Source organism: Amphiura filiformis, chromosome 4 (assembly GCF_039555335.1).
Source record: "Amphiura filiformis chromosome 4, Afil_fr2py, whole genome shotgun sequence".
Taxonomy (NCBI): Eukaryota; Metazoa; Echinodermata; class Ophiuroidea; order Amphilepidida; family Amphiuridae; genus Amphiura; species Amphiura filiformis.
Genome location: NC_092631.1, coordinates 48,082,136 through 48,107,846, shown reverse-complemented (window position 1 = coordinate 48,107,846; position 25,711 = coordinate 48,082,136). Strand labels below are relative to the sequence as shown.

At 37.1% G+C, this 25,711-nt stretch overlaps 1 protein-coding gene across 1 annotated transcript; it reads right to left on the bottom strand.

Annotated features, from left to right (window-relative positions):
- Nucleotides 1-2,506: 2,506 nt before the first annotated feature.
- Nucleotides 2,507-25,662, bottom strand: LOC140150980 (uncharacterized). Its single transcript, XM_072173163.1, has 7 exons — nt 25,383-25,662; nt 17,940-18,010; nt 15,721-16,916; nt 14,850-15,032; nt 12,476-12,523; nt 9,711-9,911; nt 2,507-5,558 (listed from the first exon to the last, which is right to left on the bottom strand). Exons 1-7 carry the CDS (start codon nt 25,625-25,627, stop codon nt 5,514-5,516), a joined length of 1,989 nt encoding a protein of 662 aa, XP_072029264.1. The 5' UTR covers nt 25,628-25,662; the 3' UTR covers nt 2,507-5,513.
- Between the last annotated feature and the right edge of the window lie 49 nt (nt 25,663-25,711).

Genomic DNA, 25,711 nt, shown 5'->3' with positions numbered 1-25,711 from the left:
TTCATCAAAACACAACAACACTCATTTCGAGGTGTATATGCTTGTAGATAATAGGTCAAAATAAGCATTTTTACATCTTTTTACCAACTTGGGGGATATTTTTGGCCACAAAACAAATTTTTGGGACCTAATAAAAAAAAAAGATAAAGTATTAACTGGTCTATTGTTTCTAGATTAATAATAAGTAATATTTCTTACTGGAGATGTAAGTGTAACTAGTTTTGGTTAAGGGATCTGGAATGAGCGTTTTGACAGTATTTTTTGTGGGACATAAGAGCACATCAGACATATCGAATTGCATTCTGAATACGAAGAATGTCTTTCTGATATCAAATAATTTTCATTTTTGAAATTCACGATATAATACAAATTTTATGACAAATTATTAAAATTTGATATTTTTCACATTTTTGATATACATGTATAACAGTCCTCAAAGTAAATTTTATAAATCTAATGACATATTCTTAAAATGTATGTAGCTGGAAGGAAAAGCCGACGATCAATTGAAAATTTTGACCTTTCATATTGAAGATATGGATTTCTTTTCCAAAAAGACCTAATTTTTTTGGTGTTTTGGGAAACTTTGAAAATAATCCATATCTTTAATACGAAAGGTCAAAATTTTCAATTGATCGTCGGCTTTTCATCCCACCTACATACACTTTAAGTATCAATCATTAGATTTATAAAGTTTACTTCGAGTACTGTTAAATATCAAAAATATCAATTTTTAATCATTTGCCATAAAATACGTATTACATTTCGAATTTCAACAAATCAAAATTATTTGATATCAGAAGGACATTCTTCGTATTCAGAATGCAATTCGATATGTCTGATGTGCTCTGATGTCCCACAATAAATACTGTCCAAATGTTCATACCCCAGCCCTTAATCAAACATTCCGGATTTGTAATTTTTCCAAATTTTGAGCATATAGTTCAATTCCTTTGATCATTTCCTTTCCAAAAATCATATACTTGTCTTTGTTACTTTAAAAATAAATTATACTGAAAATAAAGTTTAAAAATTTCTCACCAAATGCAATACTGTGTTCATCCTCAACGGAATATAATCAGTAAGTTTACCTTATGTGAAGGACGTCTGATCTAAAATGGTACAAACATGTTACAATCTGAGATGCCAGTGATTGAAATTCTGAAAATAATACGAACAACTGCAAGCACAGGGAGCGGTGCTCCTCACAGTCGGGTTCACGGGGGCCCACTCAAGGGCCCCTGTTGGGGTCTAGGGAGAATGCCCCGGTGGGAGACCACTTCTGAATATATTATTAACAATTCAAATTAACATTTTGTATTGATTCAAGTGACCTATTAAATGACCTTTGACCCCATATTTTCCTGGAGCCTAATTTTTCTGTTTTTCAGTAGGGCTGCTACAAATATGCAATTATGTTGTTTGTTTTAAATGATCTTCCCGTAGGAACTCAACAACGACCCGTAATAGGAGAGGGTTAACGGCTCGCACTACCCCCATCCCCGGTCTACGCCAAGCTGGCCCAAGTAGGCCAATTTCGACAAACTTTTACGCCTTTCAGGAAATGCCATTTCAGTAAGACTTGCATCTTGACAATTCTTTTTGGAAGGTACAATATTTGCTCTAGCCTTTTGGGTAACGAGAAAGTTTTAACTGATTCCAGTCTCTAACACAGAGAAAGTTTTAACTGATTCCAGTCTCTAACACAGAGAAAGGTTTAACTGATTCCAGTCTCTAACACCACTAAGGCATATTTACTTGTGGCCTAAATCACATATTTTGGCATCAAATGCATTTTTGACAGTTGGGGAAAATCTAAAAAAAAAAAAGTTAATGGCAATTTCTTTTTCTTTTTTTTGTTGTTGCAATTTTGGAGAGTCCCCGGTTCTTAAGGGCTGGGGTATGAACGTTGGACAGTATTTATTGTGGGACATTAGAGCACATCAGACATATCGAATTGCATTCTGAATACGAAGAATGTCATTCTGATATCAAATAATTTAGATTTTTGAAATTAGCAATTTAATACACATTTTATGGCAAATCATTAAAATTGATATTTTTGATATTTAACAGTACTTGAAGTAAACTTTATATATCTGATGATTTATACTTAAAGTGTATGTAGGTGGGATGAAAAGCCAACGAACAATTGAAAATTTTGACCTTTCGCATTAAAGATATGGATTTTTTTTTTTTTTTTTTTAAAAAAAATTAGGTCTTTTTGGGAAAATTTTCCATATCTTCAATATGAAAGGTCAAAATTTCCAATTGACCGTCGGCTTTTCCTCCCTGCTACATACACTTTAAGAATATGTCATTAGATTTATATAATTTACTTCAAGGACTGTTATATATCAAAAATTGAAAAATATCAAATTTTTATAATTTGTCATAAAATTTGTATTATATTGTGATTTAAAAAAATGAAAATTATTTGATATCAGAAAGACATGCTTCGTATTCAGAATGCAATTCGATAGGTCTGAGGTGCTCTCATGCCCCACAAAAAACTACTGTCGAAACGCAATAAATGCTCATTTTAGATCCCTTAATATGTATTAAGATATCGAAATGCATACAAAACCAATGTATTTTCAGATCTTTTATAGATTATGAAGTGAACACAAGTTACAATTCTGCCCCTTGTTGACTCCCTGTAATCAGTGTCTATTTTGGATGGAGCCACAAGATATCTTGGATAGTGAGAAAAACTGCTCAGAATCTCTATAGGCATTTACTATTGAGTGCTCTAGTCCTGGATCAATTGCATTGAGAAAGCAAGAAATCATTTGTCAAAAAGGGAGAGTGTGGCGCAATGGTTAGGGTACTTGCCTTTAGTGCATGAGGTCCCGGGTTCAATTCCCGGCGGTGGCGATTTGCTGGGATATTGACTTGGAAAAAAAAAAGTCTGAAATTAATTGGCAACTTCTGTAGATTAAATTCAGACTTCCGCTCTCCCCATGGTTCACTTAGAATTGGGCAAATGAATCATGAAAGTACCCCGTCCTTCGGAGGGGACGTAAAGCTGTCAGTCCCGTGTGCAGAGAGCCACACCTGTACATGCAATTTGCAGCCAGTTTCGAAAAGAGTAGGGTGTTAACCCCTGACTGTTCCCAATCCGTCCCTGTGTTCAAATGGACCCCAATGGAAATAAGCTTCAATCTTTCTTGGGTTATCCAATGTTGTCAAAACCCGAACAAATCAAATAAAAAAAATGTCTGCATAAAACAATCTACAATCCCGGCCATAAGTCATTCGAACACTTGTGTAAAAGTTTGATTGTTTTGACCGGTATTTTAGTTATATTTAAAATACTGAAATTTAGCTTTCTTTGGTGTAAAGTTAGAACCCGTTCCTACTACTAAAACCCTCCCCTTCCCCACCAATCAATGTTGGATGTCTCTAAGGGTGCATGCCCAACTAAACAACTACCAACATTGATCGGGGGGAATGGGGGGCATATTTGCAGCACTCATGTTAAAGTGTTCGAACAATTTTGACCGGGATTGTAGCTTTGGTTTTTACATTAAGGTGGCTTTATCGGCTACGGTGTCATGCACAGAACTCCTTGAAAATGATATAGGATGTGTGTATTGATGAAAAAACCTTACTTGCCAAGTTTTAATTTTGTCCAAAAAGCGTTTTTGACTTATGCAATTTTTTGTCATCTCAAAATCCCATTGAATTACTACAGGGAAGGGTTTTTGGCACTTTGCCAATTTCTCAAAATAGCCACATTTTTGAAAACAAAGATTTTATTAAAACTGATTTTTCTCTCCTTTACAGCAGTTGTATATAAAAGTTTTAAGTTTCATTTTGTTGCCAATATATCACAGAATAATAAAAACCAAGTTTATTTTCTAACTCAGTGTTACTCAAGTATATATTTAAAAGGAATGTTGGTACTTTTTTTGTTTTTTTTATTTTTTCTAGAAACACTAAATTACCTAAATTCTAGAATTTTTTTGCCCACTTAGGAAGGTGCTATGGTTACCAATTTAATACCTAAATTCCCTCGCCAGCTTATTCCAATTAAGTGTTTCTATAGTTTTGAACATTACCTAAAATAAAAAATGGAAAAAATAATTTTTTTCAAGTAAACAATTTATCCAAAAATCCTGGCGAGAGAATTTTGATATTAAGCTTATTTACCATCCCTGAAAGTTTGGTAACCAGAGCTCCTTTCTAAGTGGGCAAAAAAAAAATCAAAAACTGTCAAAATTTAGGGAATTTTCAAAAAATAAAGAAAAACATAAGAATTGTTACAATTCTTATAAGACTTTTAAAATAGGTGAGGAAAATACTTTTCTTTGTTATGATTAAAGATTTAAATGAATAGACCTGATTGATTTGACACAGGAGCTATTTTCTTGCAAGGGTGTTGTATCCGAGGCAGCTACTTTCATTAATGAACAGCCAGGGTACAAATTTGGCTGTATCGCATAGCAGTTTGCTGCATATTTTGAAGTAACTGATACCCAATTTTGCATTTGTATAGCACTTTTTATAGTGCTTTAGTATATGGAAGTATCTTGATTATGAGGAATTAGCCAAAAACTGCTACGCAAAATTTTAAAACAAATTCGAACCCTGTGAACAGCAGACATGATTCACTTGTCGGACATGCAGGAACATTGTTCCCTTTGCATAAGCCGGCCTAGCAACCAGCTCGATGGAGAGGAACTGCACAGGCGCACATTGGTTTTACAAGGCTTTTCCCACATGTGACGTCAGCCGGACCACTAAGAGAATGAAGTTCTTCCATCAAATTTTTGCCTATTTATGGTATTATTTGCAAAGTTGTCTTCTGCTCTGCATGCTAGCCATAGGTTTCAACATAAAAATTTGCAAATTGCAAATTTGTGCGCGCGCATTTGTCTCCTTCAATGTTCATATTTGATTATTGGCAGCTAAACATGCTACTTTCGCTCCTCGATTTTACACCAACCTCCCTCCCCCATGTCACAAAGAAATTTACACCGCTGCTATACACCCCCCCCCAACACACCCATGAAGTCCTGCACCGTCATCACTGATCATAGGGGCCTGTGCTTTCACATTGCCCCCGGGCCCGTAATGGCTCTCGGCGGCACTGACAGTAATGTACAATTTTAATGTGCTACACTGCTTGAAGTTGTTTTAATTATACATTGACTGAACCAATACATTTGGTTGCACAAGTTTGTGTGTGCTATCAACTGGAAGAAATGTACATGTATCTTTTTTGCAGGCTTAGTATCCCCTTGCTCCGTGTGCTAGCCATAAGCTTCAACATATTAACGTATCCAAGTTTTGAGATATTTTCTCAAAATATCAAAAGCTATCTCAAAAACCACTAAACCAATACTAGGCTTGTTTGTACTCATTTTAATGCATTTTTCATGCTGATTCCAAATATGGTCATGAAAATTCACATTTCTGGAATTTTTGACTTTTAAAAATATTTTTGAAACTTGTCGTCTGCAGTCGACACCCGCGTGAAGAGAGTTAATAATACCCCACTGGCCTGGTTAAAGCAGTTTAGGTTCAATCAAACTTGAAAGCTGCATTGATACCTGCAAGAAAACAAACAAATTATGAACACATTAAGATAACAGGTTTGAGCCCCAGTTTGGCCTTTAGGAAAAAAATTCTATGTCCGAGATAATGGTTTATTTGGGTTTATTTCGTAGTGGATCTGAGGTTTGGTGACTTCATGTCAAAACATACATGGGTACAGTCTGTATCAAAATGATTGGTACCCATCGGTTTTGACAGTTTTATGAAAAACCTGCTTCTTCCGAATGCAACATTGGGTCTTCTTGTAATGACCAGAACCTACAGTTTTAGGACCTTTTATAACATAAATCTACAAATTATGTTGGCCCTATGTTTCATTTTGATGTGACAGTCTTGTCCATAATCACTCTGGAAGTTAATGGGTACCGATCATTTTAATACACCCTGTACATCTAGTTGTATATATGATCCTGTGTCATATACTGGGGTACCCAAAAAGGTGGTTTTGTTACATTTTGATGTGCAGCTTGGACTTCAAAACAGTGTCGCTTGAATATTCCTTCACTTAGAAGATTCAATTAGGTCTTAAATTGAGGCTAATTTATTCTATATTACTCATGTTTTTATCCTGTTTTAAAATTATTTTTAATTATTTTCTAATGACGTTTGGCATGAAATGTGCCAAGGGTGGTTGAGGATTAGGAGGAGGAGGATTAGGAGGAGGAGGATTAGTAAAAAAATGTCTAAATGAACTCCCAGACATCTAAACCAAGTAAATAAATACAGAAGGTCATTTAAAAGACTAATACTTGCTCAAAATGATTGTAAATGTGGAAAAAAGAGGTGGGGTTAAATTCCACCTACTTTGTGATTGTTTTTGCCTGCACTCTCTCATTTTTTAACCGATTTCCATAAAAAGGTGTCAAAATGCTCAGGAGGATGAACCACTTCAAATGAGACGTGTAGGTAAAATGTTTGAAACATTTCATTTTTTTACTATGTAACACAAAGGTACCCCAGGTTGTGACACAGGACCATATACATAGAGGCTGTACACAGACCCAATTGTAGGAGTTTTGGTAGGGGTGCTTAATTTCCAGAATTGTTTGGATGTAGAAAGTGTACCTCTAAAAATGTACTTTTGAACAGTTTTAAGGGGGTACTACACCCCTCGATAAATTTGTATCTATTTTTGCATTTTTCTCAAAAACTAATAACACAGTGGTAACAAAAGTTATGTATATTATAGGGGCAAGGAATCCAATTACTAAACTGGAATTTCAGTGACCCAAGACAAGCGGTTCGTTATTTATGATAAGAAACGAGGTACCGCTAGAATGTACCTCATTTTCTATCATATAAACTGAACCGCTTGTCTTTAGTCAATGAAATTTCAGTGTAGTAATTGGATTCCTTGCCCCAATAATATACATAACTTTTGATACCAATGTGTTATTATTTTTTGAGAAAAATGAAAAAATAGTCACAAATTTACCACAGGGGTGTAGTACCCACTTAAAGGAAATCTGTACCATAAACTAATCAATGGCTAATATAGTTATATACCCCTAAATTAAACATACCAGGCGGTCTATATGAATTTCGGAATATTCCTAACAAAGAAAAAGCACTTTTAATCCTTCGTTTCTGCGATTCATGGAAGCTGCCATGATAGGTCCTTTCTGCCACAAGCGGTACAGTGTAACCTTTCACACAGACCCAGGCGGCGTGTAGTGTTGCTATGGCATTCGCGACCCCCCACAGCGAATTTGGTTTTTAGTGCTGTTTTTACTTTTCGTTCTCAAAAGACATTGTTGATCATAAATATTACTTAAAATATTTTTTTTTATGTTCTTCTGTAGTTTTATGGGTAAAATTGTCGCTTTTCTTTTGAACAAATGTTGAATCTGAACTTTGGTAGTATTCGCTTTGTGTCACCAAAGTTCACAAGCGCGAGTGCTGGTGGCACGGATTTCACTGGTTTCAAAATCGGGGTACCGTTACAGCGTAATAAAATACATCGGGTATCAATATGGCCGCCACCATGGATTACATTCTGATTGTCGTAAGGAATTAAGAATTTCTCCTTTATTTGGACGTATATAAGCTTGGGACTTTTACTGTTTGTCGTTTTTATTATTACTGCAACTATATAGCCATTGATTAGTTTATGGTACAGATTTCCTTTAAGTAAAAGTGGTCCCTAATTTTTCTTTCTAATTTGGATCTTCATTTTTACCCTGGAGTAATATTTTTGAGAGGGATGTGCAGCCTCATGTTTGGTACCATAAACTCTTCTGTTGAACTATGGATTGATCCATTTAGTGTCACTTTATCTAACTGCGCGTTTCTACTGGGGAACGGTTGGCGGATAATGCGGTTTAGTTTAGAGTGTTACCGGTTAATGTGCTCAGTGGAAACAGATCGCTTCAGAGTGATGCGGTGTGGACACCCGGCAACCGTGATCCACCTCATGAGGTAGACCATGCGGTGTGACACCCGGTATTTCTGCCAGTAGAAACACAACGGTTAACGGTTGCTGGGTATTGAACTTCTTTTATGTATATTTTATGTATCACATTGTGACCTTAAAACATTTTCAGTACTTCCGGTACACACCACAACCCTTAAGCATCAGTAGAAACGTGCTGGTTGTTGCCTGAATCGGATTGTGGCTTACCAGGTAATACCGGGTAAAAATACAGAGTGCTCAGTATAAACACGCAGATTGTCTAAGGGTGATCTAACACTTTCCTAATACATACCTGCCAACATTGTAAAAATAAAAATCTGTACAGGGTGCGCGAAGCACACGCTCACCCGTAACGCAAGGGTAGCGCTAAGTTGCTTTTTGGGGTCCCGGACCCACCAAAATAGAGTTGGGACCCACAGTTTTTAAATTTTCTGCAAGTTCAGGGGTCCCTGCAGACCCCCAGTTTTTCAATCTAGCGCTATTGCAGATATACTATTTATGCTGCATTTGTGCAACTGGGACTCACCAAACTCTACTCCGGACCCCCTACTTTTTAATTTTTTGCAAGTTTGGGGGTCCCTGCGGACACTCGAGTGTTTAGTTCTAGCGCTACCCCTGCCGTAACGGCGCATACTTGCCAACCTTTGGAACTAAGGTCGGTGTCTAATTAGAGTGAAGTGAGAATAAAGCGAAACAAAACTTTGGAAAAAAGAAGTTATAGACCCTAAATTACTTGTTATTCAAGGTTGGAAAAAAATTTTAAAAATTTTTTAATGAAATTTTTTTTTCTAATTCAAAAAAAATAGTTTTTGGCAACTTCAGAGAACCACTGGACCTATTCTGAAGTACTAAGATCATTCACAGGTAATTTGAAAAAATTTGAAAAATTTTTTAATGAAATTTTTTTTCTAATTCAAAAAAAATAGTTTTTTGGCAACTTCAGAGAACCACTGGACCTATTCTGAGTACTAAGATCATTCACAGGTAATTTGAAAAAAATTTGAAAAAAAATTACGAAAAAATTACAGTTTGTTATCCTTAATATGTAAACCATTAACTAGTGTTTACCTTTTCATGTATCACATATTATAGCTGCATTGGTTTTCCATGCATTTATAATATGTGCTACATGAAGAGGTAAAAATTGGTTAATGGTTTGCATATTGAAAATAACAAACTGTAATTTGTTCGTAATTTTTCCAATTTTTTTAAATTAACTGTGAATGATCCTTATGATCCTAGCACTTCAGAATAGGTCCAGTGGTTCTCCAAAGTCGCCAAAACTTTGAAAAAAAAAAAAAAAAATTTATTTTTTTTTTTTTTTTGCATTTTCAAAAATCAAATTTTTCCGATTTTTGTGACTTTTGACCTCAAAAATCGGAACGAATCCGATTAAATCGGAACGGTTGGCAGGCATGCTAATATAACTTATTCAAATATCTTTAAAAAACACAATGTCTACATTAATTGAATTCATAAGGCCAAGTAAAAAAAAATAATGTGTTTCTTGGCCAATTTTTTTTTAATCGGTAAGGGAGGGCCTTATTATTTGTTATTTTTGTTCAATTTTTTTACTTGGCCTAATAGTGTCAATTATGCACACAGCAATTCACTTATCTGGATTTTTCACCAATCTGGCCAATGCTTGGTCCCAGGGCTTGGTCATATCATGGCTGGATTAAAGAGGTTGGACTGGACTGTATCATACATAATTTACAGAGCTGAATATGCTTACCAGGTTACTTGGTTCACATTGCTTCTCCTTCTTTCCATTCTCCTCTTTCTTCCCATTCTCCTCATTCTCCCTATTCTCCTCATTCTCATCATCAAAATGCAGCTCAAATTTTCCATGTCTCTTTGCAGTTGAGAGATGCTCAACAGACAACCTAGCCTCAATGGTTTGGGTAGCTGGACTGTAACTCACAACTTCTGCTTCCTGTAATCCAATTAAAAAAATTATGTTAATGTTATGCTAAAAAGAAACTAAGGGTGATCCTATAGACAAATTCACGCATTCCTGCTCCTCAATGGCAGCCATTAGCCGCGACGGGTACCCAACTATCCAACCTAAAATGTGGGATGATGCGGCCTTGTAGGGTATTATAAAATGCATTCTATCACCCGTGTTACACGTAGACAAAAGAATGATGACAGTTTACAAAACAAAAGAATCTAACATCGAATTTTAAGCAGGTTTAATCCACCCAATTGGGTACACACAACACCTGTTTGGTGCATGCGGGTACCCAAATATGGCCGACCAAATCCTGACCATGACTTGGCTCGTTGGATTCGTCTATATTGGGTGGGATCAATGAGCTCAAACATTTTGCTGCTACATGGCAGCAATTTATGAATTATTGTAGATCCATTCTGAATTCAATTAACTTTTTCAACAGCTATAAAAATCATTTAAACATCCGTCAAATACCCTAATTTTGCCTATCCAGAGAGCACATTGCCTGTACTACACCCCTGGCCAATTTTGTGACAAGTAAGATATGTATATTATAGGGGCAAAGACTACAACTACTACACTGAAAATTCAGTAACTCAATGCAAGTAGTTATTGATTTATTGATCAAATATTGGTTTTCCCTCATTTTTGACTGTAACTCCACAACTGTTGTCTGTGCTGAAATAAAATTTTCAGTGCAGTAGTTGTAGTCCTTGCCCCTATAATATCCATATCTTAACTGTCACCAATACACTATAATTTTTGAGAAAAATGCAAAGATAGGCACAAAATTGGGCAGGGGTGTAGTACCCCCTTAATGTTATGCTAAAAAGAAACTAAGGGTGATCCTATATTGCCAATTGGGTGGGATCAATGAGCTCAAATATTTTGTTGCTACATGGCCGCAATTTATGAATTATTGTAGATCTGAATTCGATTAACTTTTTCAACAGCTATAAAAATCATTTAAGGGATCTGGAATGAGCGTTTTGAGCGTTTCGACAGTATTTTTTGTGGGACATGAGAGCACATCAGACATATCGAATTGCATTCTGAATATGAAGAATGTCTTTCTGATATCAAATAATTCACGATATAATACAAATTTTATAACAAATTATTAAAATTTGATATTGTTCACATTTTTGATATAATATAACAATCCTCGAAGTAAATTTTATAAATCTAATGATCATTATATTCTTAAAGTGTATGTAGCTGGGAGGAAAAGCCGATGATGAATTGAAAATTTTGACCTTTCATATTGAAGATATGGATTTTTTTTCCCAAAAGACTTAATTTTTTTTGGTGTTTTGGGAAAAAAAATCCATATCTTCAATACGAAAGGTCAAAATTTTTCATTTGATCGTCGGCTTTTCATCCCACCTACATACACTTTCATCAGATTTATAAAGTTTACTTCGAGTACTGTTAAATATCAAAAATATCAATTTCTAATCATTTACCATAACAATTATTTGATATCAGGACATTCTTCGTATTCAGAATGCAAATCAATGTCTGATGTGCTCTAATGTCCCACAATAAATACTGTCCAAATGTTCATACCCCATCCCTTAATGTTATGCTAAAAAGAAACTAAGGGTGATCCTATATTGCCAATTGGGTGGGATCAATGAGCTCAAACATTTTGCTGCTACATGGCCGCAATTTATGAATTATTTTAGATCCATTCTGAATTGGATTGACCTTTTCAACAGCTATAAAAATTATTTAAACATCTGTGAAATACCCTATCTGTGTCAAATACCCTAATTTTGCCTATCCAGAGAGCACATTGCCTGTCTTAAATGACAGGTAGACAGGTGACTGGCTATGTAACTACAGTATCATGAATAAATTGTGTGTACAATCCAATGAAAGAAAGCAAAACTGTGAGAATGTGCAAGTACAATTATAAATATAATGTCTAATACATGCGCGTATTTTTTTGGGGGGGCTTTGGGGGCGCCAGCCCCCCGGGGTCAAAGCAGGGGGCGGCAAAATCGAAGGGGCGGCGGGAAGAAGAAGAGGCGGCAAAAAGAGGGGCGGCAAAAAGAATTAGTAAAGAAAAAAGGGCGGAAAATGTGAAAAAATTTTACTATACATTGTGTTGCTTTTGGGGCGGTAGCGCTATAAATCACTTTTTCAAACCACCGTAAAAAAATTGGGTCAACCTTTCGGGCTGTTGAGGAAGGGGCGGCAAAATTGGCTTTTCTTCAGCCCCCCGGGGAAGGGGCGGCCACGGTACGCCACTGTAATATTTGATAAAAGAACTTCTTTTATTTTAATTTCACCAATAAGTCAACTTAAAGTACTTGTACTTGTGTAGAGGATTAAGGCAAATGGGTTATTCCAGTTGAAATTCGTATACCCCCTGTGGAATATATGACCTTAATCTTCCACAGAGTGAATGGAAATTTCAAATAAGGTTACCTGAATGAGTGACTCCATTTGAAATGTACACTCCCTGTGTGGGAGATTAAGGTCATGTCTTCCATAGGGGGTGTGCTGAATAGACCAATAATACTTCTGACACTTACCTTGTAGTCTGACACTTCAGGGCAGTAAATGTTAGATAATTCTAAGATCTGTGGATGAAATAAATACAAACAATACAAGTCGGTAGTTTGACACTCGCATAGCTGATCCGGAAAAAGCTGGTTACACTAGCAGATTCATATTGCTGCTACCCCATAGGTACACTGACATCCACCTGTTTTGTTGTTTCTTTAAACTAATGCAGTACCAATCCAGTAACAGTGTGTTTACCGTACATGTGATTCCGATGTGTGTACTCATGAGTATCTACACAGGTACTAGTTGTGTGGTAGTGTACCTCTTGGGGCAGCAGCTATAAGAATATGGTTGTGTAGCTGTAATAGACAGACACAAAAAAGTTTTGACACTCATTCTTTATACCAGATTTATTACCAGGATTGCTGGTTAGCTTATACAACCACACCCACACAAAGTTTTGATTGTATGAGCATAAAACTGGGGTATAATGGTGTGGATTTACCTTTGGCAAGAAAAAAGCTTGTGATTTGAACGCATTCTGTAAACTAGATGGACCGCGGTTCTCGGATGTCGCGGTTTTCGACGCACAGCGTCGACCGTGATGCCTCCACCAAAGGGAGTGATGTGGAATTCACAAGTTGATAGAAAGCTTCAAGCCTAAAAGAGGAGACTGAATTTGACCTTAGATGACACCTGGATGACCCCAAAACAACCTTTCAATGACTCCTGGGTGACCCCGGATGACCCCAAAATGACCCCCCAAAAATTTGGCTCTAAATGTTGACTGTACCCACCAAGTTTCATGCCCATATAGTAGTTTATACTAATTTGACCTCAGATGACCCCTGGTGACCCCAAAATGACCTTCCACAAATTTGGCTCTAAATGTTAACTGTACCCACCAAGTTTCATGCCCATACAATCGTTTTTACTAATTTGACCTCAGATGACCCCTGGTGACCCCAAAATGACCTTCCAAAAAATTGGCTTCTAAATGTTGACTGTACCCACCAAGTTTCATGTCCATACGACAGTTTTTACTAATATGACCTCAGATGACCCCTGGATGACCTCAGGTGACCCCAAAATGACCTTCCAAAAATTTGGCTCTGAATATTGACTGTACCCACCAAATTTCATGCCCATACGACAGTTTTTACTAATTTGACTTCAGATGACCCCTGGGTGACCCTGGATGACACCAAAATGACCTTCTAAAAATTAGGCTCTGAATGTTGACTGTACCCTCCAAGTTTCATGCCCATACGACAGTTTTTACTAATTTGACCTCAGATGACCCCTGGGTGACCCCAGATGACCCCAAAATGACCTTCCAAAAATTTGCTCTAAATGTTGACTGTACCTACCAAGTTTCATGGCCATATGACTATTTTTGCTAATTTGACCTCAGATGACCCCTGCATGACCTCAGGAGACCTTGACCCACTAACCAATATAAACTTGTTCTGTCTGGGGTCAAGATGCACCCACCCACCAAGTTTGAGGAATGTGCGACCCCCAGTCTCCGAGAAAAGAGGTAAATAAGGAAAATGGGCCCTCTGACCTCAAATGACCTTTTACCTCAGTATATAACCTTGAACCTCACCAAAAAAAAAGTAGCCAGAGTTTTTGACCATGACCCACCTATCCTGAAAATCTGAAGTCAATCCGCCCATCCATGCCGGAGATATCGCATCCGGACGGAAGCACGGAAGGACGGAAGGACGGACATTGCAAAAACAGTATGCCTCGCGGTGGAGGCATAAAAAGAGTTGCCTGTCTATGGACGAGGCGACCAGGTCAGGAAAGGTCTATTGACATGTTTGAGGTAACACTGTAAATTATGACTACTTTACTGATCAGTAGCCTTACTGTCCTATATCTGCTTTGGGACAGCTTTTTAAAACATTGGTCCTCAACAAAACATGATGTCAGGCAACAAACTACTGATATATTTGGTACTGATGACATTATCATCTCATCTATACGCTGGCAAAGTGGTGTAATAATCGGATTAACTACCATATCAATAGGTGAAAACAATTTTTGAATACATCATGCAGCGCTACAAGCCAAGCAGGTTGCACTCATCACCTGTGTATCTCTGCAATCATAGATTGAAAACAATACCGCTCTTTTCAAAGATACTTATCTTACAGGTGCGAGTGATCAGCATGATATGGTTCAATGCATTGATGCAGAGGTACCGCATGAACGCACTAGTGCAGCGCGGCATATTCAAAATTTGTTTTCACCTATTGCTATGGTAGTTAATCTGATTATTACATCTCTTCGCCAGCGTATAGGAACACAAATTGCCTAGAATTTCCAGAAATAACAATCAAATTCTAATAAAACTCCCAGGCTATGCAATAACATCATCATTTAAAAACTTACCTTGTAGGCTATCTTATCCCCAGCTCTTGGTGGACCAATCAAGGATGGATATGGAGTGTAGTCTTTAGGCTCAGCAGGTTTCTCTGGTTCTATAGGGGTCTCATGGTCAGCATCAGTGGCGGATGTTTCAAGGCATGTAGCAGTATGTGGCTTATCATGATAATCATCTTCGCTAACTGGATTCTGAAGGTTGATGGGTTAAAGAAAATATTAAGTGCTGACACTATTACTACAAATTACAGGATGACTACATCAATATATCTATTACACTGATAGGTTACATAAACTTACAAATGTTGCGATTCCCTGCATACAAGTTATAACATGCAGGGCCAGGTTAAACTTTAGGGCCCCTGGTTATCTGGATGCATGTGTTACACTACCACCTCACCCCATCCTGAATCATATTTCTCATTCCAAACCAGTGCTTCCCTAAATATTCATATTTTGTGTAATTTTGTCCATTTCTTCATCAAAGAAATGTCCAATAGAGTGAACTGTCAATTTGGAAAAAGAAACACCAAACAACCCTATTTATTTTTCCAGCCAAACAATTTTTGCAGGCTTAAGCACAAAATATCATTGCATGGTGTTGTACTTTATTCTGCTTGTAATTGGCAAAGACTCATAACTTCATAGATTGATATATAGAATCATTTGAAAGCCATGCATGCAGGTGGGTGCAGCACCTACGCTAATAAATTGGGCTTGCTGTGAATGTTCGACTGGTGTATGCTTATGTGAATTGGGATTTTATTGATGCGCACAGTAACAAAAAAACAAATAATTTGTGCCATTCATGATAAGCTGAACAAAGTATCGTAACATTTACACTGAATTTATTACCAAGCTATCTGGAGTGCCAACTTACTTGTATCACAATAGATTTGTTGTTGAGTTGTGTCTGCAATTGAGCTATCTTGCTAAACGGATTCTGAGTCTGACCTATCCTTCGCTTCCTTCCTCTTCCGGAATGCTGTGTTGGGTTTCCTCTTGGCCATGATCCTCCCTGATTGGGCACATCTGAATCTTTATCACTACCTACAATTCCATTAGCTGGACCTTTATCAGAGTTGGAATGTACATCGACTTGCACATTTTGATCCCCATCTTTGACAATATGGTTGGAAACAGCAGCTGATACAAGTTCTACATTTGATGTCACAGGTGCTTGTTTATCAACTGAAATTCTCATAGCACCATCTGCAGTTAGAGTCAGAGATTTGTTTTGTATTGGATGAGTTCTTACAGCTGTGCTAGACGTAGAAGATTTCTTTACAACTTCATCTTCCGATGATGAACTTGATGACTCAGAACTCGAATCAGAACTTGACTCATCTGAACTACTAAATCGTATATGACCCTTTGACTTTTCAGCTGGCCGAGATTTTAAACTAACTTTTGAGACTTGGCTTATCTCAAGCAATCGCTGTCCAACTGGCTTATCTGTAGTTTTGCCTTTTTGTTTTTGTTCAACTGTTTTAGCCAAGTCTTTCTTGGTAGACATTGGCTTTGGTACCACTGCTTCATTTGTCAAACTGGCACTTTCTTTGGATGTATTACCACTGCTCTTTTCAACTTTCTTACTTTGGACATCTTTTGCGATACGTGTGTCACCTTTGGATTTCTCAGTGTCTTGTGAGCTCTTTGTCTTCTTCTTTGTACTACTGTCTTTCAGACTGACAAAGCCGCTATCACTTGCTGAACTACAACCTGTTGAATGAGATTCTTTTCCTTTGTTCTTTTTGTCCTTACTCTTCTTGTGAGATGTTTCAGCAAGACCTTCAGTTCTTTTCTGATCTCCATCCAGAACAGACAAATTGCTTTGATGCTTGTCAGATTTCTTGTGTTTCTTCTTCTTTTCTGTATGCGTTCTTTTATCAAGATCTGACTTGTTGCGGTCATTACCAATTTCTCCACTTCCATCTTCATTTGAAGCTATTTTTTGTCTTTTATGTTTTGATGATTGATGATTCCTTGGACTGTCTGCTTCAGTCTCAGTAACACTTTCCTTTTCTTTTTTCTTCTTTTTCTTCTTTCTCTCACTCTTACTTGAGATTTCATTATCTGCAAATAAAATAAATGACACAAATCAAATGAGACTTACAAGTCAACTTCTCTTTTTCTATATAATTTGCTAGTTCTGGTCAGTATCCAAGCAAGAGTGACATCAATAACAGATCCTACATCAGTTCTCTGATTCTCTGTGCTCGTGAGCCATGACACCAAATTTTTTAAACATTAAAAGTTTGAGTAGTCTGCTAATGTTCAAGCAAATAAGGAAATTTAGGAAAGGTAACACAGTTTTAGCAACAGTTTGCAAGTAGTCTGCATTGAAAAGGAGGTGCTTGGATGTGTGCACCACCTGATTAATTATCTAGGGGTGCTTCTTAGGTGAGGAAGGAGCACTAATTAAATCAAATATGGTACCGGTACTGGTGGTACATATTATTTGTTATGTTAGGGAGGGGACACTAGTCATCCATAAAGGATACTTTGACTTATATATATATTATAGAAATTACTGTTTGACAATCTATGCAATTTAATTATTATAAGCAATCTTTAGTGCATACACTCCAAAGTATACATACATGTATGTAGAAAAGTTGTGGCTGCGTAGGTTTGAATAATGATAAGTAAAAGAGTCCAAGAGCAGAAATATTTGGTGTCAAACCACATTTGTATAGATTTATTTATGTAGCAAAATTAAACACTAATTTTCGGTCATAGACCTTTGTCAAGTGATGACCTTTTATGCGTGCGGAAAACAAAGGAAGAGGAGAGCACAGAAACGCGAGGAGTCGCTGGCGAGTCGTCAAGGCGTGAAAACATAGATTGAAATGCGCGAGGTCTATCGCGACGCAAAGGGGGAAGACACGCAAAAGGTCAAAATAAAAATTACTGCAAAGAAAAATGAAGGAAATAAAGAAAGAAAAGTAAAAGGTCATCACTTGACAAAGGTCTATGATCGAAAATTTGTGTTTAATTTTGCTACGCAAATAAATCTATACAAATGTGGTTTGACACCAAATATTTCTGTACATGTATGTAGAGGTGTATAGATTTTGAAAGATCACATTCTCATACCTGTGCTTTGGATTCCATTGCAACCATGCTGTTGCGCACCATGATTTCCCACATCATCAATAACAGCAACTCTGAAAATATTGTTAAAAGAATGAGAAAATCAGACTTGTTACAATAAATATGCCTCACTAAATACATCTTTAATACACACAATAGAGTACCAGTAAGGTTATAAATTAGGGTAAAAAATGGAAGGTTCTTATATAGACCACTTGGCATTTGACGTAATTGCCCGGCAGTATGCGCGCACATTATGGCAATTTCCATTGTTCTTTGCCCTGTAGTGTACGTACGCATCGTAGTCTGCTAAGGGCACATGCATTTTAAATCACCCGCCACATTTCATATAGTACAGGAAAGCCATTGAACAGTGTAGCGGCTCGTTCGAGCATATCGATAGACGAGTCCCTCGCCTTTGTTGATAAACAGTGATGTCAAGTGGTCTATAGGTTGGTAATTTACTGAAAAATCCCAGGGGGGGGGTCACTCCCATTGTGGCCTGTACAGTGTACACCATCCGCGATAATACCCTGGGCTAAAACGATACCCTAAACAGGTAACATGCACCTGTTTTCACACCCTAAACAGGGATTTTATTCCTTGCATCAAATTTCATACCCTACAGAAGGATTGCTGTGCTATTGTTTTGGCGACTGGTGACTCGTCATTATGGTTATCCGCGATTTTGGGAAACTGTCAAATTTCTATTTACATGCTTTTTGAAGATCATTTCCCCTGTCATATTTCTCTCGATCTATCCAATTTATATACCCTTTCCGCATATAAGCACATTGCAATTTTGCTACCCTTTTTACCAATTTGTAATGTTTTTGACACCTAAACACGACATGCACATATCGTGCCTGGCTCATTCTTGTATTATGGGGTCCAATGGTGTCCGGTTATGACCGACACATAATTTGCCCTGAATTTTGAAAACTGTAACAGGTATTTGGCCTATTTGTAATTTTTTATACAAAACAAGTGGGTTATTACTAAAAACTTTAAAAAAGAAATTGTTAACAGCTATTTTTAATTTTTATTACATGTAAGGTCTCGAAAATCATGGACACCACTTGTGACAAAAAAGATCATCTACATCTGGTTGCCTGTTAGTTTCATTTATATATGACCATTGCTTATTTTTTTTGGTCTTATTGAGTGAATAGGATGTATACTAAAATTGTATTATGAAAGAAATGTTAGCGACAAAACATCTGTTAACAAAGACAGCGCTTACGCAAAGTACATATTTTGGTGTCCGCGTTATGCACGACGTTATGACCGACATGTAAAAATGCAAAATGTGCTATATTTTTTGAAAATGGGGTAATTTGTAAACAACAAATACTTCAAATGATATATTATGACATGTTTAAATATATGACTGACAAATGGAAATTGCAAAATAAGTTGAATTAAAGTTAAAGCTGGATATTGTACGACAAATTGTAATGCGACAAACTGGACACCGAAAGTTATGACCGACACATGAAAATGAATAATATGTCATAATTTTTAAAAATTGGGTATCTGATAAACAATGAATACTTAAAACAACAGTGTGATATGTTTAGATAAATTTGCAGGTCAAATACACTTTTCAAAGTATGACATAATTACAGATAGCTTGTTATTGTCAGTCATAACTGGACACCAAATATTTTGGTGTCCAGTTATGCGCCACACCACTGGGCACCTTAAATTCTCTCATGTGCACAAAATTGATGTTATAGAAAGTCATCCACTTATCTATTATGCCACACTTGTGCTGGCCCCACATAAAAATGGCAACTTTTAATCTAAACTGACAGAAATTGTACAAAACAGGCCCAATAATTAACTTTTGGGTCAATTTTTGACCATGTATTTTGACCAAAATGCAAATATGCTGTTTTGAAGGTTACAGCAACTTCTTATAATGTTATTTTATTTTTTACATTATAAAAGCTCCTAAACCACATTTAACTTGCAACTTTTTAGCCATTTTGGCATTTATATTTTTTGTTTAGCAGGGGTTAAAACATGTTTGGTGTCCGGTTATGCGCGACATTTTAGAGTGATTTCTCCACAGTTATGTGCTTCAGACAGATTTCTGGGCAATCATCGCTGAAAATATTTTGCAGATTTTGAAAGAGTATATAATTCCACTCAATTTAAGCTAACTTTTGACATTAATATTCAATTTTGAAAATTTGACTGTATGTCACACCATTGGACCCCATAATACAAGAATGAGCCGCCTACCCATGGAAAACTACCCTTTTTGCATGTTTTTATTATCGCGGATGGTGTACAGGCCACAATTGAGTGACCCCCGGTGAAAATACTTGGTATTTCCAGCTCAGGTAGGAAATTACCATACCAGACAGGAAATTTTAAGATAGTTGATCAAATAAATTAAGGTTATATCATGGACAGAGAAGAGGGTAAAAAACAGAATTGGATGAAACAGAACTTGTGGCCTTTTATGCCCCTAGATGTGATGAAGAGGATAAGTAAAACTATGTAAAATTCAGGGGGAATAACATCAAATTTGTGTCGTTCATAGGCGGTGGAAGAGTGGGGGGAGGGACGTGTTAGTCAATGCCAACCAGCTAGGGAAAGGAATAGCAAAATTTACATTACCGGTACAATGTAAAGCAATGTAATATATGTGTCTTGTCTCAGAGTAATACAAATAGTTACGCCATATAGGATTTTGCAGTGGCAGATTTGAATCAGTCGATGCGTTTCTGCGGTTGTGTTGCCAGAGTTAATTTCCCTTCTACACAAGTGTATGCCCGGGGGCCGGGGTGTATACACCCCGCAGGATTAGGTTAGTGCACATAATTTGAATCTGCCACTGCAAAATCCAACATGGTGTTACTCTTGAGCTCTCATCATGGCTGATGTGGAAATTAAAAGTTACAATATTCAAGTAAAATACAACAAAAATATGTACTGTAATCTACACATGTACAGCATATTAGAGTTGGGCGACTAAGTCGCCAATAGTCGTTAGTCGCGACTATTACTGATAGTCGCAACTACGACTATTGAAAACCAAAAGTCGACTAATGCAAGTATATTTTTGAGTTAAAAAATTACTTTAAAAGTGCCAGTTATTCGCACCAAAACCAACCAAATACTAACATATAAACTGCGAAAAATGTGAAAAAATGTTAGACATTGTCTTACCAATAGTAACACTAACCAACAAGTAATCATAAAGTCCATAAATCATCATTAAATTGGTGTTATTGACTTGTTGTCGAACTACTTTCCCACAAGATAAAAGCCGTCAAAAAACTCAAATTACTTAGAACTGTGTCGAACATCTCATTATGATATGATCAGTGTTCTTAGTCGGTTAATTAACCTCAATCTTACCGGTTAATTAACCGGTTAATTAACCGCATCATATTTAACCGGTGGTAAAATAGGTTAATTATGAATTTTGAATTATTCTGACGCTTTTTTAAGTTTTAACATTTTAATATCACTTCAGTGTTCACTGGAAATAATAAAATAGTATTCTTCTTCTTGCTCTCTAGTCCTAGAGTGTTATGTAGCACATCATAGACCATTTATTGCATGGTATATGAGCATGTACAAATCCATGTGGGTGTGTGTGTGGGGAGGTCTTTGAAAAATTTTGTACGGGGATGTGCCACACAGACTTTTGGATGCTGACTTTCTCTATACATGTCCCTACTTCCAATCAGAATTTGTTTTATATCAAACGAAAGCTAACACTTCCCCCTAAAAACACTTTTCCCCATTAGGTCAACAGATAACGCAATTCAATGTTATAGCAAGGCAAATGTGGTAATTCTACCTATCTAAACACAATTTTTGACCAAAATGTAGGTTTTAAAAGTCAAAACCTCAAGTGTTCCTTACAATATTTTTCAAATTTTATGTCATTTTAAATGAAAGAGCACACTTATAATCATTGTCCATATACTAGCCTCATTTTATTGACTCAGCAATGGCCAATTTTCTTTAAATTGCAAATCTTGTGCAAAAAGTTACTATTTTCGTCTGTTTTGTCATACGGTTGTAAATGCAATATATGACATTGCTAAAGAGCACAAGCTACATGTACACATTGATATGACCCAAAATGTGCAAATTTCGTCGCTTTTTGCGCATTGCGCATTTTCCTTGTCCTACTCCTTACCCATACCAAAATTGCTGAAAAGGTATTCAAAAACCTGTGACACATCCCCATATACCTTCAACCAGGTAGAATGCCCCTCCCCCACCACCTGTTGTACATGTACCCAAAAATCCACAGCAGAGTGAACAGATTATATCATTTTTGCCCAGGATTGCTTCAATTAATAAATTAAAAGTTGATAAAATTAAAAAATGTATGCGAGTCACAGACTTACAGTGTCATTGTGCATCTGTGTCAATGAGTGTAAAATTTTTAAACAGGTTGAATTGACATTATAAGTTTATATGTGAATAACTTTTTAATTAAAATGGAATGTTTTAAAGCTAAAGGTGGACAAAAACACTTCATGCTCATGTAAAATACTTGCACAATGTTTTTCAGTTTGATGGCATATTGAATTCCGAGCTCGGATTTATATATTTTCCAACCATAATTAACCAATCTTACCTGTTAATTAACGTTAATTAACCGGTTAATTAACTGCCGTTTATAATTAACCGGTTAATTAAGAACACTGGATATGATTATAATTTATGCAGCGATAACAGGTGTAGCAGCGTCATAGCGTGCATGTACAGACCCAGGTTGGGTGTTTGTACCAACTACTGAAGGTATGAGATTATTTTAACTTTGGAAAGAAACAGCGAGAACTTCCGAGAAGTGTTTTCCAAAAGGGAAAATTTAGGAAAATATGATTGGATAAGAAGTACTTTTCATGTAATTTCAAAAAGATATGCTTATTGTGGTAACAGAATATTTAGAAAGCAACAGGAAAATAAACAAATTAGCTGACAAACAGTCGTAATGTTGCAATGCCACCCCTGTAGCGACAAATGCAATAGTCTAGATGAGGTCAGGTGACGTAGGTCTGAGGTGAAAGTTAATCGTACATGCACTTGATGCAACATGTTCATGAGCATACCATGGAAAATATGCACTGCCGTACCGGCATGTTTACATATTTTCATGCACAGCAAAACATGGAAACGAACAAAGATCGCTATATTGGAATATTGAAGGTTTGAGAAATTATAAGAAGTTTCTTGTGCTGTTGCTGGAAAGTGGCAAGTGAATTTAATTGAACAGAAAAGTTAGGCCTATATTACAGCATTTTAAAGTCAAATATTTGCATCGCAAATGTGCGATACAGTGTAGCAATTTGTATCGCAACAGTGCTGATTTGTGTAGCAAACTGTGATGCGATGCCGGCAATCACGGCAGCCCTCGAATTAACCCACGGCACCCATGGCATTTTGCCGTGGGTGCCCAACCCCTTTGCCGTAATGCCCTCAATATATTGTCCTTTACCCAAGGCAGTCACTTGCTGTGCCCTCTAATGAAGTTGCCGTCGGTGCCCCAGCCCTGCCCCTTCATTATAAAATCATCTATATATGTTTGTGTGTGTTTTCTTCACTTTTGAGAAATTGCCTTGGTGCCCTTCTCAAATTTTCAACAGTTGCCATGATGCCCTCTTGAAATATTACAAACTGCTGTGCTGCCTTGCCTTTTCAGTGAAAATCCAAGGCAATTAGCAACTTGCCCTAAAAAAGTTGCCATGCCCCTTCAGATCCTTAATTCGAGGGCTGAATCACGGGTCCTGTAATCATGCATTATAATACTAAATTGCCACCAATCTTTCAGTCCAATTTTAACCACAGATAGTCGCGACTATAGTCGTAGTCGCGACTATTTGCTGCCGACTAGTCGACTAGGAAAAAAGTGATAGTCGCCCAACTCTACAGCAGTCAACTACATCAAATACCTCGGTCTTACTGTATCTCATGATCTCCGCTGGGATAAGCATGTTGATCGTGTGGTGGCTAAGGCAAATAACACCCTGAACTTCCTTCGTCGCAATCTGAATGTCAATAACCCCAAAGTCAAAGCCCAAGCCTTCAAGTCGCTAGTCCGTCCTCTGCTAGAGTATAGTTGCTCTGTCTGGGACCCTCATACTGATCATCTCACCAAAAACTTGAGATGGTCCAGCGACGCAGCAAGATTTACATTAAACAAATATCGTCGCACCGACAGCGTAACTGCAATGCTCAAAACTCTATCATGGCCTACTCTGGCAGAAAGAAGACGGAATGCAAGACTCTCAATGTTCTACAAAATTCATCACGACCATGTTGCTGTTGATCCCAGTCAGTTTGTCACATTCAAAAACCTCACCACACCACCGCGCTCTGAAAACACACTCGCTTACCACATACCACACTCCCGCACTGATTATCACCGAACCAGCTTCTTTCCTCGCACTATCCGGGAGTGGAATCTTCTACCAGAAACAGTCATCAAAGCACCTTCACCAGCAGCATTTAAAGAAGCCCTAAACAAGTTAGACTAGTTAGCCCGCCGCACACACTCCGTGTCTGAGCCTTCATCAATGAAGTTGACACTATTTCGGAAGAAGAAGAAGAAGAAGGCATATATTTGCTAGATACTTGTCATTACTTGATATTATTATATAATGTTTTCCAAGGTTCCTTTGACAGCATTAACCATCGCGTATACGTGTGCGACGTCAAGCGTGTGCATTGGACCTTGTGCAAAATAATATGCGCTGGACGGGTAGCAGTAGTAACGCTTAATTTGTAAAAGGAAATATGAATTTAACAGTTTTAGTAGGAATTCCAACTGAATGAACGCAGCTTATTAAAGCTGCGTTGTTTCAACAGCTGTACTCGATCCAACCGCCATCATATATCGCGTACAACACGAACGTACGACCTTGGATACAATGCTAACCAATCACGAGTGCGTTGACATCATGGTTGGATTCACTTCTGACTGTGTTACTCACGCACCCGGGGAGGGGGGGGTACTCAGTACAAATGACCATACGGGGACGTGCCGCAAATATGGGTAGCATTTTCAGCCTCTTGGTATATCAATGACCCCTTTTTCAAACCCTATTTTGGTATATGAATCCTTTTTTCAAAATTTTCTCAATTTTTTCGGAAAATATCCCAATTTTTCGTTCATTTAGCCAAAATTTTCCCAAAATTGTTGGAAAATTTGTAAAAACTAGGACAATTTGGGTTAAATTCGGCCAAAAATTTAGACTTTTGGTATATTTATGGGTCCACATTTCTTGAAAAATTGGTATATTTATGGGTCCACTTTCAAATTCTCAGCGGCACGTCCCTACCAAAACCAAACTTGAGTACCCCCCCGGCTCACGCACAGTCGCACACACTGGCTTACATCGCACAGTATATGCAAAAAAAATCACACTATTGAAAGCTGCGTTCATTCAATTCCCGCTATAGGCTCACCTTAAGATGTCATTCTCATGGATAATTTCTATGACTTCATCAGCAGGTAAAACAAAATCATCAATTGATAAGCTTAACTTGACTTCCCTGTTTTCAAAGAATCTTCCCCTGATCGTCTCTTCCAAATCTTTGACAACTTTGCAAGTACTTAAATTCACCATCATCCAGCATTTCTTAACTGGTAATGAAGAAAAAGTACCCACTTTAGGGCTTACAGAGTCAAAAAACAATCGCACTCTAATCATTTTTGTTTGTTGCAGGAAAAAGCATGGACATCGCGTCGTCGATGAGAAAGTTTGCTACAATCACAGTCTATAATTGATTGACAA